This window comes from Ursus arctos, unplaced genomic scaffold (assembly GCF_023065955.2).
Source record: "Ursus arctos isolate Adak ecotype North America unplaced genomic scaffold, UrsArc2.0 scaffold_1, whole genome shotgun sequence".
NCBI classification, from domain to species: domain Eukaryota; kingdom Metazoa; phylum Chordata; class Mammalia; order Carnivora; family Ursidae; genus Ursus; species Ursus arctos.
Window position 1 is genome coordinate 106,362,480 of NW_026622763.1, and position 17,741 is coordinate 106,380,220.

The 17,741-nt window shown below is 63.5% G+C and overlaps 1 protein-coding gene across 1 annotated transcript; it reads left to right on the forward strand.

Moving 5' to 3' along the window:
• Positions 1-1,627: 1,627 nt before the first annotated feature.
• KLHL30 (kelch like family member 30) lies at positions 1,628-13,551 on the forward strand. The gene is made up of 8 exons (XM_026489970.4): positions 1,628-1,722; positions 3,590-4,437; positions 5,657-5,801; positions 7,679-7,765; positions 8,299-8,454; positions 9,471-9,659; positions 10,359-10,504; positions 11,939-13,551. Exons 2-8 carry the CDS (start codon positions 3,664-3,666, stop codon positions 12,188-12,190), a joined length of 1,749 nt encoding a protein of 582 aa, XP_026345755.1. The 5' UTR covers positions 1,628-1,722; positions 3,590-3,663; the 3' UTR covers positions 12,191-13,551.
• Positions 13,552-17,741: the final 4,190 nt, after the last annotated feature.

Genomic DNA, 17,741 nt, shown 5'->3' on the forward strand with positions numbered 1-17,741 from the left:
GGACTGGGCTGAACTGGCCTGGGCTGGGCTGTGCTGGGCTGGGCTGTGCTGGGCTGTTTTGGGCTGAGCTGGGCTGGGCTGGCCTGGGCTGGGCTGGGCTAGACTGGGCTGGGTTGGGCTGAATTGGGCTGGGCTGAGCTGGGCTGGGCTGAACTGGCCTGGGCTGGACTGGGCTGGGCTGGGCTGAACTGGGCTGGGCTGGGCTTGACTGGGCTGGGCTGGGCTGGGCTGGGCTGAACTGGGCTGTGCTGGGCTGGGCTGGTCAGCCTGGACTGGGCTAAGCAGGCTGGACTGGGCTGGGCTGGGCTGGACTGGGCTGAACGGGCAGCCTGGGAAGAGTTGAGCTGGGTTGGGACTCAGCTGGGCAGGGCTGGGGAGAGGGCAGCGCGGAATCAGAAAACACGAGTGAGCAGAGTTTGGAAGCACCTTGCAAACTCGTAATTAGCTGGTCAGTTGTGGCAGTAACTTGTGTAACGACCGAGCTCTAACCAGCCCGCACGCACGGTGAGAATAGGACTGCGGCTCCTAGCTCACAACCATCCCCTCAGCGGGGAGCAGGACCAGAGGCTGTGATGGCTGGACAGGGGTCACCTGTCCAGGACCCAAGCTGTCATGATGTCCCAGTACCATTGGGAAATCACCTAACTTCACCAGGAGTGAGGGCTGTCGCACCGGGACCTCCCGCACTGGAACCGTGTCAGGCCATTCCCTGGGGGGCATCCAGCGGCCTCCATCAGACTCGGCCGTCCCTGACCCTCCACATCCCAGCACACTGGAGACTGGTGGTATTAGCAAGGCCCACGCGGGGGGAGGAAGGAGGGGTGACAGACAGAGGCCCTCACCTGGCCTCCCTGGGCTGCGGGCTTCTCGCCTGTGCACCCGTGTGTCCTCGGCTGGGAAGCCTTCTCTGACCGTTGGCAGAAGAGATGTCCGGAGCCCCCCAGCCAGTGGCCCGAGTTCCAGCTGAGAGGGATTCCCTCTTGACCGCTGTGAACCCAAGGCTGCAGGGGAGGCTGCAGGCCGCCGCTGCTCTATTTTTAGATGACCCCATTTCTTTGCCACCTCTGTGTCTCACGACGAATGACGATGCCAGGGCTGCCCCAGGGCCGAAGCTATGCTATGACCCGGAGCTTCAGGACCCAGTGACCCTGTCGCCAGCCCGGTGGAGCACTCAGGGAGGCCTCCTTACCTCTCTGGGCACTGCTTTAACCACCAAAGTCTTCCCTGCCACCACCGCGGACCCCGAGCTTTGAAAGCCTTTGCTCACCAATCTGCCTTTCTTTGTGATAGTCACTTTCCCCCAGTTGACAGATGAACAAAAGGCCACTTGGGTACCTGCCAATGACCATTAGAGAATCTAGTACCTGTCAGGCCCTCCTGACACCCAGGCCCTGAGCTGGGGCCTCCATGCGCCCCCTGAGTATCCAGCCCAGGCTCCACTGTCCCCCTGGAAGGCTTCCTGCAGTCCGTCTGGTCCCTGGGGTCTGGGAGACATCAGCCTTCCTGACGTGGCCAGTGTGGGCTTTCAGAGCAGATGGCCTGGGAGAAGCATCACCTCTCTCCCTCCCCCTCTCCCTCCCAATGCAGACAGCGCTAAAAATACCCTTCTGTCCGTCCCCACGTGGTGCCCAGCCCAGCCCAGCAGGCCCTCCGTGTCCCTCACTGCCTGGAAAGTCCTATTCTTCAGCCTGAGTTCTCAGAGTTCCAGGGGCCAACTGAGAGGTAGGGACCCAGGGGCTCTGAGTGTGGGCATCGGGGAACGGGAGGTGGGATTTGGGGCAGGGAGCAGCAGGAGAGGGTGGGTTATGGTAGGATAGGCTGCGGGGCATAGAGATCACAGCATTGGGTGCTTTGGACACAGCCCCCCAGCCCTGGTCAAGCTGGGCCCCTTGGGGCACGGTGAGGGCTCAGGCGGCACACTCCCTTCGGCGTCCTGGCTGGAGAGGTGGGCAACGGGGAGGCCGGACCACACCCTCCAGCCGCAGCCGGGACCCCAGGGTCCCATCCCTGGCCACGGCTGGCTTCAGGCCCTTTGTGTCCTGCCCGCTAAAGCCGTCCTCACTCCTGGCCTGGACAGGCACCAGGCTGAGGCTCTGAGACTCTCCAGAAGCCCCCACGCCATTCGTACTGGGCCCGCAGGGTGGCAGGTGTCAGCAGACGCAGCTGAGGCCCCACGAGAAGGTGGGTGGGCACTCCGCCCACTGGCCCCCGGGGCTGTAGCAGCTGGCCACAGGGAACACGGGAATGATGGGAATGTGAGGCCTGGGGCAGTGGCCGCGGGCTCCTGTCCTCACTCAGCCAGAGGGCCTCCCTGGGCGGGGGTCAGGCAGGAGGGATGCTGGCCAGGGCCCCTGACCTGTCCGGTCCTGGCTGGGCTCCTGGGGTACTGCCCTGCTCTGCAGGGGCGCGACTGGGGAGGAAGGGCCTCAGCTCCCGCCACAGCCTCCAGCCCTCCCGGCCCCTGGCACCCACAGTTCGCGGTTCTCTTCACAGGGCTTTGTTAGTTTGATCACACTTATTTCACCAAGGGTTTGGTCCCTGTGGACCGCCGGCCCCTTCCCTTCCCGTTGACGGCTCTGGAGGACGCCCCCTAGTGGAAAGACCACATCCCAGCCGTGCAGCTTTTTTTGCAGTTGTTGGTAGCTCCGGGTGAAATTTCGGGCAGCTTTCCTGGGGTAAAGTGTCAGGAGCACATAAATGAATGTGCACATAGTTAAATAAGCCAGAAGCGGATTTGCTGAATGCGATGATATGGACACTGACCGAAGCTGCTGTCCAGAGAACTCCCCTTAGTCGAGTTTGTCTTTACCAACCTGCACCCAGGGGCCTGTAACCTGGGGGCTCGGCGTGTGGGCCCTGAGCCTGCCTCCCCCACTTGGACAGGTGATGTGAGCCTTTTGTGCTTGTGTTCCCCACCTTTACGGGGACCCTGACAGCACCCACCTCCCAGGGTTGTCGTGCAGGCCACGTGAGGAGGGCATGCCACCCTTGAGACGCGGCCTGGCCCATGGGGAGCACTGTGACCACAGAGTCCCTTTCCCTGCCAGCCTCTGGATCTGCAGTTGAGAAAACTGGGACCAAGGTCACCCAGCAAGGTCATGGCAGCCCAAGGCTCCATGTAACCATGGACAGTGAGGATCGGTGGGGCAGGAAGGCTTCCAATGGCCCTCCTCACGCTCCCCAGCAAGGTCAGATCTGGGAGCAGAGGAAGCCACCTTGGAGGTGGCGGGTCACAGGGGACCACAGTCCCCGGAGGGTCTGCTCTGTGTAGCCCAGAGTTGTGGAGGGGGCCGGGTGTGGTTTTCATGCTGGCTTTGCCCTGCCCTGACTACCTGGCCGGGGGTAGGTCTCTGGCCCTCTCTGAGCCTCAACCTTCTCACTGTAAAATGGGACGAACACGGAGCCCCTGAGCCCACCGCACAGGGCGACGGGGCTGGGCGAGGCACTTGGCACATCTGTGATGCTCGGCCAGTGTTGGTGCAGATGGAAAGGACTGACGGCCACACGGCCGGCCAGACGGACCGCCGGGCGACTCAGGCGGAGGAGCCGTGCCCCGCCCCGGGCTGACCCTGCCCTCTTCTGTCCCCAGGATCTCGGGCAGGGCCCGGCTCTTCTCTGCGGGGAGTGGGTGGGCTGCGGGGCCCCACGCCAGTGCCGGGGGCCATGGTGCGGAACGTGGACGACCTGGATTTCCACCTGCCCTCGCACGCCCAGGACATGCTGGACGGCCTGCGGCGGCTGCGCTCCCAGCCCAAGCTGGCCGATGTCACGCTCCTGGTGGGGGGCCGGGAGCTGCCGTGCCACCGCGGCCTCCTGGCGCTCAGCAGCCCCTACTTCCACGCCATGTTTGCGGGCGACTTTGCCGAGAGTTTCTCAGCGCGCGTGGAGCTGCGGGACGTGGAGCCCGCCGTGGTGGGGCAGCTGGTGGACTTCGTGTACACGGGCCGCCTGACCGTCACGCAGGGCAACGTGGAGGCGCTGACGCGCACGGCCGCCCGCCTGCACTTCCCCGCCGTGCAGAAGGTGTGCGGCCGCTACCTGCAGCAGCAGCTGGACGCCACCAACTGCTTGGGCATCTGTGAGTTCGGGGAGCAGCAGGGGCTGTGGGGCGTGGCTGCCAAGGCCTGGGCCTTCCTGCGCGAGAACTTTGAGGCGGTGGCCCAGGAGGACGAGTTCCTGCAGCTGCCCCAGGACCGGCTGGCCACCTGTCTGGCCAGTGAACTGCTCCAGGTGCAGCCGGAGCGAAGCCGGCTGGAGGCCCTGCTGCGCTGGGTGCGCCACGACCCGCAGGCCCGGGCCGTCCACCTCCCCGAGCTGCTCGGCCTGGTGCGCCTGGACGCCGTGCCCAGACCCTGTGTGCAGCAGCTGCTGGCCACTGAGCCGCTGATCCGGGAGTCAGAGGCGTGCCGGGTGGCCCTGTCCCAGGGCCATGATGAGGTGAGCAAGGGGCGGGAGGGGCGCCCCGGAGACCCCGACCTGCATGGGGATGGAGCGTGCAGAGTGCATACCCCCAGGGTGCCCCGAATCTGGCAGTTCTACCTTCCTTGGGCTGATTACCCATGAGGAGCATCCCTATTCATGCCCTGGGCCCCCATGTGTCCCACACCCTGGATATGTGGGGGAGGGGAACCAGAAGTGACTGTCCGAACTGCAGTCAGAGCTCACAGCTTGGTGCAGACAAACCTGGAAACAGACCTAAAGCAGCACGAGAAAGGCTGAAGCTGGGCTGGGGGCATCCTGGGCAGGGTGGCCAGTCAGGGAGGGCTCTCTGGAGGAGGCAGCCTCTTAGCTGGGCCTTAGGGAAGGGCTAGGAGCTCTGCAGGAGGGAAAACAGTCCAGAAAGATGGCACAGCGTGTGCACAGGCCTAGGGGCCTGGATGGGCCTGGCAGCAGGCCACCTCCCGCCCTGTAGGAACCTGCTCCAGTGTTCACGGGGTGCGGTTTCCTATGTGTGCTGCGGTGAGCATGGCAGGCAGCACAGCTTGGGGCACAGTGACGGACGAAGAGCCGATGAATCCGTCTGTGGCTGCGTGGCCTGCTCAGGGCCCTGCTCTGGAGGAGCCCTCAAGAGCCAGGCCTGGGCCACAGCTGTTGCTCGGGCCAGGGTCGGGGTGTCGGGGGGCTGGAGGTGGGGGTGCAGGCCTCCTGCAGGAGAAGCCAGAGACACAGGGGAGCCCCGGGGGCTGGGAGCTCGGAGCACGGCCACTTACCCACCAGGGTGGAACCGGGCTGGCGCTTCCTGCCCAGCCAGGGTCATCCGAGTTCAGCACGCCGCATGCTGGCCCTGGGGAGGAACTGGGGACAGAGTTGGGGTTGCCTCCAAAGATGGGTGTGGGGACGCCTCTGGAAGGCATGTGGGGACTGCCGGGAGGGAACAGCGATCAGGTTTGCGCCACACATGCACCTGCTGCCCCATCGCTCCCAGTCCTGTTTGCCGCCCTGCCTGGCCCCATGCGACCACGGTGCGCGCGCACACACACACACACACACACACACACACACACGTGCTCACACCACCCCACGCATGTGCACCCACATAGCTGCCCCACCAAAGCCCTGCCCCAGGAAATGCCACCGAGGCCTGAGAGCCCCTGGGGCCCCTTGCATGGGGAACGCAGCCGCCCACTCCGCTCACCCAGCCTTCCTGGCCCCACAGGCACTGCTGGCCCTCCCGCAGAAGCTGGAGGAGGTGCTGGTGGTGGTGGGCGGGCGGGCCCTGGAGGAGGACGAGGAGGGCGCAGAGGAGGCGGCCCCTCACCCCAGGACCCCCAGGAACTTCGGCTTCTACAGCAGCAAGGCCCGTGAGTAGCCTTCACGCTGTCCCTGCCGCCTGCGAGCCCCTCGTGTCTGCCGTGCAGGCGGAGGGAGTGAGATGCTCACAGGGAGGGGGCACTGCAGGAGAGCCTAGCGGCCAGCTCAGCTAGGTGGCCCCTCACCCTCCAGTCACAGCCCCTAACTTTGGCCTTCTTGGGCCCTGGAGCCCAAGGTAAAGTGTTCTGCTGCCCAAAATGCCCTGGGTGGGAGGACGGCCGCTGGCCTGCATGCCTAGTGTGACCTTGGCCCCAAGGGGAGAATGGGGAGCTGGGGTGCAGGTGGCCTGGAGGGTAGGAGCGCAGGGACAAGGTCAGCTCTAACAGGGTTCTCATTCCAGCCTTCGAGCAGTTCACTTCTCCACCCTAAGCTTGCTCCTCCTCCGAGGAAGGGGCTCGTCACATAGCTGGGATGCGGACCCGACGGGCACGGACTGGGCCTCTCCTGCCTGGGGACCCATCACAGGGTGGCCGGGAAAGGGGGAGAGGTAGGAGGGCAGCAGGGTCTCTGGAGGGGCACATTGGCCCTGGGAAGCTCTTCTGAAAGCTCTGAGGAGCGCCGGCTGGTGTCCCGGGCCCACTGGGCCAGTCACCAGTCACCCGCGTGGCGTCAGCGGCTGGCAGGCTCCAGGAAGCGTGAGGCCGGCTGTCCCAGGTCAGGGGCTGACGAGGGGATTTGGGGGCTGACGTCAGGAAATGAGCTCTGCTGGCTTCACCCGAGAGCAGCTGTCCCTCCAACCCCAAGGGGAGGACGGCAGGGGGCACGCTGGCAGGCAAAGGCCTGGTGACCGCTGGGCCGTCCCCACCCTGGGGTGACACAGACATGAGTCAGGGGACACGCAGTCCCTGCCCAGAGGGCAGGTGCCCAGCGAGGCCGGAGTTCTGCATGTCCTAAAGACGGGCATAAACAGTACACAGAATCTTCCCAGAGGACCTCCCCAAGGCGCGGGTCTTCCTCACCGCCTCCCGTGAGCGCCCAAAATGTGTCCGTTTGCTCGACATTCCCACAGAGACTCTCTCGTTTTTATTTTTTTCAAGCATTTTCTCATCTCTTGTCTCAGTTTACCCTCATGTAGCTCTTTGAAGGTGGGCCCAAGGTGGGTGCATGGCTCTGTCCCTTGCTGTCGTGACAATAATCCTCAGGCCCACTGATGGCGTAGCGGCTCTATGACAGACGCGGGTCGTCTATACTCGCGCCACCTCCCAGTGAGGTGGGAACTACCTGCCCCCAGGCCAAAGGATGAAACTGAGGCTATGGGTCCCCCGGGGCCATACAGTAGTACACGAGAGCAGGGGTCGGACTCACCCGGGTGCCGCAAGGCCCGTGTCACGCCCTGTGTGACCCCTGCACGCCTGTGGCTGCACACGGCACAGAGGGTGCTCGGGGCAAAGAAATGAATGATGGATGGGGAACGAGCAAATGAATGATGTTCCTGTTCTAACCCACTAGGGACCAGAGGTCAGGCCCTTTAACCCATTACCCCATCTGAGACGTGGGACCCAACCCAGGGGCCAAAAGATCCCTTTGGGGTCAGTGAGGTCACCTGCAGGGTCAGAGCCAGCCCCGGCCTCCGGAGCCCCACCTCCCTGCACACCCTGGGTGCAAGCCTGAGTCCGGTCTGCGTGCCGGGCTCTGGGGGGGCGGCGTGGGGAGGTGGGGACCCCTCGGGAGCTAGACCCAGCAGGGGCACGTGCAGCAGTCATGATGTCACCACCCCCCACTGCGGCCAGCTGAGTCCTGCCCCTCGCTTCTCCCCAGGTGAGGGAACAGCCCTGCACCCGCATGGGAAGAGGCGCTGAGGGGCAAGGGGAGGCCCCAGCAGCGAGCTCAGCCACCCTGACCCTCTGCCTGTCTCTCTTCTGGCCAGAGAGGTGGATGGCACTCCCGGACTTCCCCGACTACCACAAGTGGGGCTTCTCTCTGGCCACACTGAACAACACCGTCTACGTCACAGGTGGGTTCCCGGCAGCGCCACCCGGAGAGCTGCTCGCCGTGCTGCCACCAAGACTCAGCTGCCCCCTCCGGCTCAGGCAGGGCTCTTCCAGACATTTCCATGATGTGAAAACAAGGACATTGGAAATCCACGGGTCCACGTGTGGGCGCCCCCATTCCGTGTTCTGCCTGACACGGGAGCCGGGGTGGACTCGCTAGGCTCCACAGTCAGGGCCTCCCCCGAAGGAACCACGTGATAGGCAGGTGGGGTCACCCTGCCCGTATATGTCTGAGAACTTGGGGGCCCATATACAGTTTGGCTGGGGAAACACGGATCTGAAACCACGGAACTTGTCCTCCTTGTTTATGGGGCAGGGAGGGACCTGTCCAAGTCAGACAGCTAGACTGTGCCACCTACGGTCCCCCCCCAACCCCACAGCCCAGGGTCTGGCACCATGGGGACCCCTGGCGTGCGGAGAAGGAGGCAGGACCCTCAGTACCCAGCCCCCACGAGCCTGGAGACTGCAGGCTGAGGGGACAGGACCTCTCCTACAGGTGGTTCCCGGGGCACCAAGACAGACACCTGGTCAACCACCCAGGCCTGGTGCTTCCCTCTGAAGGAGGCCACCTGGAAGCCCGTGGCCCCCATGCTGAAGGCCCGCACCAACCACGCCAGCGCCGCGCTCAACGGGGAGATCTATGCCATTGGCGGTAAGGCCTCCCTCCCCGCCTGCCCCGGGCACCTCCTCCTCGTTGCAGCCCCCCGCGCACCTCTCGGCAGCCTGGGAGCCTCCCAATCCCGCAACAATGGCTCCCCACTTTCGTGCCCTCACCAGGGACCAGAGAGCCCCCCCCCCGCTGCCCCGGCCTCAGGCCCACAGAGGCATGCTCCCCTGTTCCTGCCCTCTGGAGCTCACCGTCTGGAGTAACCAAGCCCCCACCAGGGCGCCTGGCCAGGCTGTGCCACCGGCCACCTGGATGTCTCGGGGTGAGGCTCAGCCATGAGCTTCCCTAGCCGCTCCAGCAGGGACTCGGGCAACAGAACGATGAGGGGTGTGCTGGAGCCCTGGGCTGCCGGCAGAGACGCACACTCCCAGAACCGCGCACAGCCCTCCGCTCAGGGTCACTCCCTCTGCGGCGTCCTCGGGGTGAGGAGACCCACAATGGTCCCCCCTTTGCCGTCACCTTTGCTCTCACCGGTCGCCAGCCTGAGCGCTTAGCCCTTTACACCCCAGAGCTGTGGCAAGGAGTCACCCCGGGACCCTTACGGTCAGATAAGTGTGGGAAACAATGACTGTGGCTGAGCGCGAGGTTCCCAGGGCCTCTGCGGGTGACAGACTGGCCTTGAGGCCACTGCGAGTGTCCCAGCTGTCCTGGCCAGCCCCTTTCCTCCCAATGGCTGCCGAGCCCGAGCCGCGGGCAGAGGGCACACACAAGGTCCCGGGCCCAAGGCAGGTGCGGGCAACTAGCTGTGGCCTTGGGGCCCCCGTCATGCGGTCTGGACTCGAGTGTTCCTGGGTCCAGGTGCCCACACCCACGCCACTTGACGGTGTGGCCTCGGGCCTTGCCTGTGGAAGGGGTGAGTCACGTGGCTCGCAAGGCCGAGCGCTCCTTCACCCGCCCTTCCCCTCCCCTCCTAGGATGCAAAACCCCCAGTCCTGCACTTCCAGGGCCCTTCCCTTGCCCCCGGCCCGGCAGCCCTGACGCCCACCCCCACCTCCCAACAGGCACCACTCTGGATGTGGTGGAGGTGGAGAGCTACGACCCCTACACGGACGCCTGGACTCCGGTCAGCCCCGCCCTCAAGTACGTCAGCAACTTCTCGGCGGCCAGCTGCGGGGGCAGGCTGTACCTGGTGGGGTCCAGCGCCTGCAAGTACAACGCGCTGGCCCTGCAGTGCTACAGCCCCGTCACAGGTGGGCGGCACCGACGCCGGGCGGGCAGGCCGCCAACCCCTCCGACGTGGCTTGGGGTTGAGCGGCGGGGGACACGGGCAGGTGGCCCCTCCCCCCGCAGGCCACAATCCCATCTCATTGAGCCGGAGGGTGGGGGTCCTGGCGATGGGGGCCCGGGGGGCAGGGAGCAGGCAGCCACAGGCCTCTTAGAAAAGGCCACAGCCCCATCAGAGACGGATCAGACAGCGGAGGAGGGCGGGGGCCCAGGGGGCAGGGAACCGGGGGTTGCGGGGGCGGGGGCCTGGGGGCTGGGGAGCCGAGTGCCCAGGGCAGGTGATGGGCAGCCCAACTCCAGGTCCCGAAGCTGCCTGGCTGCGGGGTCTGCCTGGTACCGGCCCCATGGGCCAGGAGCAGGGGCCCGGACCTGCAAGTCTTGGTGGGCGCCAGCTTGGGCCCCGGACTCTGTGCCAGGGTTGGGGCTCCAGCGGGGCTCTCCAGGGCTTGGGGGCCTTCCTGGCCCTGTGTCTCCCCCTTTCCCTCCCCATCCTCTGGATGGTGGCGATGATCACAGAACCCATTTTGCAGGGTGGGTGTGAGGGTCCCATGGGAGACTGACAGGGGCCAGGGTCAGGTGGGGCCCCTAGTCTCCCAACGGAGCCGACGGGCAGGAAAGAGGCAGAGGCCCCTGGCGAAGGCGGGCCCGGTGCGTTGTCCCCACAGACGCGTGGAGCGTGATCGCCTCGCCCTTCCTCCCCAAGTACCTGTCCTCGCCACGCTGTGCCGCGCTGCAAGGAGCCCTCTACCTGGTCGGTGACAACACCAAGAAGGTCTACGTGTACGACCCCGGGGCCAACCTGTGGCAGAAGGTGGGCCTCAGCCTCGCCTCCCAGGGTGACACCTCCACCCAGAACCCCTGACACCGAAGGGCTTGATGAGGCCCAGAGCCCAGCGGAGCCCCCAAGAGGACGGGGGAGCCAAGGGCCGGGGGCTCCTGGTCACCATGGTGCTCTGCCCCAGCACGGGGTGGTCTGTTCTCGGGAGCAAAACCGGGCTCAGCCCAGGGTGTTTCAGGGACAGCCTGGTGTTGCCCAGGCCCGGGAGGGAGGGCATCTCCTACTCGTGGGGGTGGCGGAGCAGGGAAGGGGATCCCTTGGCTGCGGGGGGGGGGGGAGTGGCCAGCTCCTTGGTGCCCCATTTCCCTCCTTGCGACCCCCTCCTCTCCTGGCACTGAGAGGGCAGGCGCTGGGCATCTCAAGCCCGAGCCTTTCTCTGTGTTTCTCCTGGAGAAAGAGGAGGGATGGTGCCCAGTGCCCGGGGCAGTGGCCTCCTCACTAGCCCAAGGCCCCGGGCTCGCCCCACCTGCCCTAGAGTCTCCATTCCTGGAGGCCGAGGAGGAGGCCTGCTCCCTGCACTTGCCCAGGCCCTGGCCGGCTGGCCCAGAGCAGAGCCTCTGCCATCCGGCCGCCTGCAGCTGTCCCCTGGCGTCAGCACCCAGCTCACTGGAGGCCCCCGTTACCACGCAGGACAGGTGCAGGGTGGGCCCTGCCAGGCCGGCACTCTCTTTCTAGGCCTTCCCAGCTGGGCCACAGCCAGGCCTCTGCAGGGCCCATGCCATTGATCCAGGGGGCATTCTGGCCACGAAGGGCTCCACTTTGCCCTCTCCAGGCCCGGGGGGGCTGGCTGCCCGTGACCGTCCTCATGTGCAGGCCGCAGACGGGCCTCTTCTTCCCACGCATGCTGGGTTCTCTCAGATGGTCCACATCTCCCTCTGGGCTCTGGCTCCCACCTCACAGCCCCAGCCCAGAGCACTTCTGAGGCCACGGGCCGAGGCAGGAGGTACGGGGGTAAAGTGAGTCTCCCCAAGGCACAAGTGGCCCCTCGCGTGTGTATGTCTGTCAGAGAGGAGGCCACATCTGTCCCCTCCAAGAGAGCAACCGTAAGTCAGAGGCCCGGCCCAGAACTTGCCCCAGGAGGCAGCTCCAGGCTTGGGCTTCCATGCCGCCCCTCCCATCTGACACCCTGACTTCACATATGACCGAATTGGGGCCTAGGAGAGCAAGGGGCCTGGAAACATCGTCCTGAGAGATGTGGGCTGGAGAGGAGAGCGCTGGGGTTTCCCCACTAAAGGACAGTCTGAAGGTTCCGGGGGGGGGGTGGTCACGGGGAGCCTGGGTGAGGTCCCGGGGAGCAGAACAGGGCGCTGGCAGTCCTCTCTGCGTGTGTGCCCCGCCCCACCAGAGGGCTCCCCGGCCACTGCGCTCCGCCCCCGCCCAGGGGCCCTGACGGCTGCGCACCCGCAGGTCCAGTCTCTGCACAGCCTGCATGAGAACGGTGCGCTCGTGCCGCTGGGCGACGCGCTGTACGTGACCGGTGGCCGCTGGCAGGGCATGGATGGCGACTACCACGTGGAGATGGAGGCCTACGACCGTGGGCGTGACGCCTGGACCCGCCACGGCTCCCTGCCCCGCCTCTGGCTCTACCACGGGGCCTCTACCATCTTTCTGGACGTGTCCAAGTGGACCCAGCCCTTCAGCCCGGCCCAGGAGCACTGAGAAGCTCCTGGTCACTCGGGGGCAGGGCCTGGCTGCACCCCGACCCGAGGGATGCCCCCCCTTGGGTTGTGCTGGTTTGTTCACTCGGTGCTGGGCGGCGGGCCATCAGGGACATCAGCCTCGGTCCCCGCAGCCACCGCACTGACTCTGCACTGACCAGCCGAGAGGCTTGGACTTCGGCCGCCTGCACGGAGGGGAGAAGCTGCTCCCGTGCCCACGGCAGGGGGGCCTCAGACACAGAAGCCGCAGTCCCCACTGGCTGTCCCACCTCTGGCTTCTGAAGGTGGTGCACAAGGGAGGAGTGGGCCAGGAAGCTGCCTCAGAGAGCAGAGGTCCTGGGGTGGGTGGGCATCGGGCCTCTGTGAGCCTGCTTCTGCCTGGCCCACAGCTGTGTGACCACAGCCTGCCGCCGCCCCTCTCTGGGCCTCAGGCCCCACGTCCATCACACTCTGGGAAGGGAGGAGGCAGAGTGTGGGGTCAGGAGAGAGGGTCTGCCGCCCGTGTGGGGGTTGAGGGGAGAGAGGGTGAGCGAAGGTTTCCCACGGAGGTGAGCGGAAAGGTGTGCCCTGGCCAGGATCTCCCGTTTCTTGGGGTGGTTTGCTCCGATACAAGAATGAAAGTCTCCAGCGGTGCGCCCAGGAGGGGAGAGGGTGGGGTCCTGCAGGGTTTCTGGGGACGCCTCTTGGGAACATTGGTGTGTCACTCCCAGGTGCCTCCTAAGCAGGGTTGCGCCCCGCGGGCTCCTCCTGCCAGCACGCGGGCTACCCCGCGCCCCCTGAGTCTGACTGAGGTCCCACGGAGAACTGGTGCAACCCCCCTGCTCCTTCGCACTGGTCCTTAACGAGGTATCCCACTGAAGGACTCTCACTGGTGCTAGATGGCCATCCCCCTTTGCTGTGAGCTTCATCGAGGCCCACGGGGCTACAAGTCAGGGGTCTCGGGTCCAGCCTGGACCGTCTGGGGCCTCTCGAGCTGCCACCTCCCTCTGGACTGAGTTCCCTCTCCTCGAAGGCTCTTCTTTGAAACCCCGTGGGGACCGGAGAGGCCTCTGGCCTCCCTGAGTTCTGAGGAAGGAATCCCAGGTCCCTCTACGTGCACCTTGCTCCCCGGCCTGAGGCCTCATGCCCATTTCCTGTGGGAGGATTCTGTCTGCCCCCCTGGGCTTAGACAGAGCAGGGCCTCCTGGGGTCTGCTTCCAAAGGAGCAAGAGCCCCGATCTGAGGCCCCCAGGCAGCCAGGGGAGAGGATGGACATGGCGATGACAGGTTCTGGGATCCTTGACTCGTTCCCTATGAAATCCTTCTGTGCTGTTTTCTAAACAGTTACTGAAGGTACTGAGCCTAACAATGATCCAAAACAAAGACTCAACGTGTGGAGTTGACTTCTTTTTATCACGAATAGGTAGTTGAAGGGTGGTATTCTAGAAGAAGGCCTGCTTCTGCTCCTGCACACCTTATGGCAATGGGGGGCATTACCCTGGGTGGGGGAAGCACAGCCCACTCCAGGGCCTGGTCCTCAACCTTTGGGTGCCAAACTGCCCCTCATCCAATCCACTGAGCCGCCCCTGGATCAGGCCATTTGTGTCCTTCAGGGTCCCAGGAGGAAACAGATGATCCCTGAAACTGAGTAACGGAGGGCAGCCTTACAAAGGACTACTTCCAAGGTGCGGGCAGGTGGAGGGACTTCAGTGAGGGCTGAAGAGGCTCCCAGCAGGGAACCTAGCAAGAGTGGGGAGCTGTCACCAGCCCTCTGCCCCTCTGCATGGGAAGGGGCGGACGCAGGCTCCAGACAGAGAGCTGCAGGGAGAAGGTGCCAAGGACCTGGGACCTTTGCTAAAGGAATGCCCCCTGGGCCACTATCACCTGTGGCCCAGTGGGGATGAAATGGCAGGATAGACACCCCAACCTCACTCTCCTTCCTGCCCCCTAGTCTCCTGCTGGTGCCTCCCACTGGCCAGACCCAACCAGAATCTGAGGGAGAACAGGCCATTGGCAGAGAGCAGGGGGAGAATGGGCAGGGCACCAGATGCACAAATGGAAAATTTCTACCACAAGAACTAGACACTCAGGGGATTCTCATGGAGGACAGACACTCGTGGACATTCGCACAGGGAATGTCTGTGGAGCAACCCAAGCCATCCTCTTCCCTTATCAAAGGCCCCTGGTTTGGGGGCTAGTATGGGTTTCTAGAAGGGAAAATGGATAACTGTGGAACATGTGCCAAAGTCCACCAAACTCTCAGGCCCACAGGGATGAGACAACCTGCCCAGGCCCAAGGAGCTCATGTCTGCCAGAGGAGTGCATGCTGTCTTTCTCACAGACAGTGTTGGGTAAACTGAGACCCCCCCAGCAGACCTCAGACCTCAGTGGCCAGAGAGTGCCGCACACTGCCCTCAAGAGCCAGGCCCAATACAGCCAAGTCAGGCTCAGCTCCCTGTGGTTCCCCAATGCACCATGGTCCATGGATGCTTCGAGCCAGTTCCGTTGGACGTGGGTTTTCCGGCACCGCCCAGGCAAGATCCTTTGATCACTGAGCATCTTCCCTGTACTGGGCAGGGACAGGGTTGCTGGAATCAAGCAGTTGACAGTCCCACATACTTGTCTGTAATACATGAACTGGTCAAACGACAGTGCACTGGTCCTCCAGTTGGCTGGTTGACCAGTTGGCCCAGTGGTTTCGACCAGGGATCTGTGACTTAAGGAGTGGTCCCAGCCACGTGCAAGGTAAGGATGTTCACTCCTCCAGGGCCATGGCATTCGTCTTTGATCCCCAGGGTCCCCCAGTCTGAAGTATGGCTACTGTTGCTGCGCGTACAGCTAATTCTGCTGGGCCTCAGAGCAGGCGCACAGGAGGGTGGGGTGGCTAGGCACGACGCTGAGTAACTGAAGAAGGAAGCGGGCTTTAGAGAGAACCTTCATGGAGAACGTCCTTTCCTATTTGGAATAAGCACCCTGGGAGCCAGCGGAGTTTCCTCAACACTGATAGTCCCAGGGCTCCCCCAGGGACTGGGGGAGATTGAGATCACAATCACATTTAAGAATATAATTCTTCTCAAAATCACCAGACAGAACTACCCACTTACATTAAAACTGAGAGGCACACAAGACTGAGGTTTTTTAAGTGAATTAATGGAAAACATGGAGACGATGAGCTGAAAACAAGCCAAGGACTCTCTGGGTCGAAGTGAGAAAGGACCCTTCCCCTGCGGGATCACAGGTTGCCCACAGACCTGTCCGGGATGCGCACGGCTTCTCCCCAGCACTCGCCCCTGTGCCTGGCACAGAGCAGGGACAGAGTAACTCTTCACTGCACGAGCTACTGACCCCAAGTTGCAAAGGCCAGAGAAGTGACTTCAGGCCAGTCCTAAGATCTCAGGCTCGGTTTCCTCATCTGTGCAATGGGGATAATCACACGATTTGAGAATTAGATAATGTCATGTGTTTGGAAGGTTCCGGTAAGCAGCAAAGGTCGCCTGCCTGTTGTGTGAGAGGCCACACAAGCTGACTTCAGGCTCCCACTGTTTTCAGGGGCAAAGGGAGCTTTTATTCCCATGACTTCATCAGCAAAGGTCCTTCCTTTGGAGGAAAAGAGAAGAGTGGGAACAGCTTGAGTGCAGCAGGCTGATGGGAAGCCAGGGCTGAGGCCGTGACATGAGGGCCCAAGAATGAGGATTAGGTTTCGGCCGGGCATGAGGGCACATGGGGGAGGCCACCTCGGGCTCCATCCGGGCCCCCTTCTGTGGCCACTCGTTCAGTACTTCCACCCTGGGATCCGTGACCTCCGCCCCAGATGCAGCCCCCGCTCTGACCCCAGGGCTGCTGCTGCAGGGGGACAAGCTGTCTGGTGCCACCAGAACCCAGTTTCTGCTGGTCCTGGACCTGTGATTCTTGCCTAAGCCCCGCCCTCCTCTGAGTGGATTTCATTTTTGAAATGGAACCCCAGAAACACGCAGGGAGCCCCACCTAAAGGCCCTGGCCTTCTGTGCTCTCTGGCCCCAGAGCCAGGCTGTGTCATCACCTCGGGACAGTGTGACGGGAGCCTGTACCAGCACCAGAACCGATTTGATTTGGGTCCTCTGGCAGGGCCCATGACATCACTAGGATTGTTCACTGTTTGGGAAAATAACTTTTTCACATGGCAACAGCTCCTGTCCTCAAAGCTGGCCTTGTGCGGGCTGGGGCCCCCCACTGTGGGATGGAAATGAAGTCACAGGAACATCTTAAGGATTACATGCCCCAAACTGCATCCCTCCATTCCCAGAAGGCCCCAGTATTGTCAAAGGTGACGGGGCCGAGCTTCGCCTTTCCGCAGCATAGGCTGGGCCGGACGGCATCGAGCCCTGAGAGCAGTATGGGTCACGTCCCTGCAGAGAGACTCCAGCCCAGCCACCCAGAGTGGGGCACCCAAGCAGCCCGGCCTCCATGCTCCGGGTAAACACCCCTGGCCACCTTCCTGCTCGTCCTGGCTTTGTCTGCTCACACCTCAAGTATGAGGTGATCCCACACAAAGGCTCAGGGGTAACAGCCATTGTGCCCCCTCTTACAGTCCCAGAGGGATGAATGCCTAGAGGTGTGCCTCCTCCAAAGCCAGATATGACCTCCAGATGGCCAAGCAAGAACCAGGTTTGCTGAGCAGACCCACTGCTGGGCCCTGGGGTCCAATCACGCTTTGCCTGGAGCCTCTGTCTTCACATCAGCCTGAGGGCAGAGCCCACGTGGGGTGCTGGTGGCCTAGGCCAGGGACCTTCACCACTGGGGCAGCCTGGAAGGTGAGCCGGCCTCACCCAGGGCCCCACACAGCAATCACTGTGACCTCGGCTCACCCTAGAGCAGGGCCCGGGGGCCCCTGTGTGTGCATTGATCCCGGCTCTCAGGCAAGAAAACTAGAAGAAAACTCTGAGGGTCTCTGGAACAGACTGGCCACCATCCACGGCGAGGGAGAGTCAGAGCCAGCAAGTGGCCCCCAAGAGAAGCGTCTTTCCTCCCCCCATGCAGGGCTGCCCCCCATGGCATTCCACCTACCACCCTAGGTTGGAATGCTCTGTGGGTGAGCCCTCTGGGCTCAAGAGTGGGCAGTCACATGTGTGTCCCCGGCCCTCCCCCCACCAGACCCCCACGGGAAATCCCATGCCTATGGGCGCTGGCTGGCCTGAGGGAAAGGACAGGGCCACATTTTCATCAAGAACCTTCCAGCTCGTCATGTAACTCCTACTTCCCACCACCTGGAAGAGGAAGGACCACCATGGGCAAGAGGTGTGGCCATAAAATGGGACCATGCCCCATGGGCAAGAAGGCCTGGCCCTGGCCCTAGCCCCGGCTGGCTGTCCCTGTGCAAGCCACCCGCCTCACAGGGCTAGTCCGTGTGGTCTCAGTGTGGTTGGTGAAAAGCAGACGAGGGGCTGGGTGTGGACGTGCGTTTTCAGAAACACGAAATGACTGTTCGAGAGCTGCATCTCCCGGGGCCAGGAGCCTCTCTCTACCCGCAGATTGGTGGAGAGAACACGCCCCACACTTGGCGTCCTACGGTCCCAGATAAAGTCTTTCTGAATAAA

Excerpts from the sequence above, each read along its gene's own strand:
- KLHL30 (XM_026489970.4), top strand. The coding sequence starts at position 3,664 with ATGGTGCGGAACGTGGACGACCTGGATTTCCACCTGCCCTCGCACGCC. Across the intron at positions 7,766-8,298 it reads CAACACCGTCTACGTCACAG|GTGGTTCCCGGGGCACCAAG; the intron begins GTGGGTTCCCGG and ends CCTCTCCTACAG. Across the intron at positions 8,455-9,470 it reads GGAGATCTATGCCATTGGCG|GCACCACTCTGGATGTGGTG; the intron begins GTAAGGCCTCCC and ends ACCTCCCAACAG.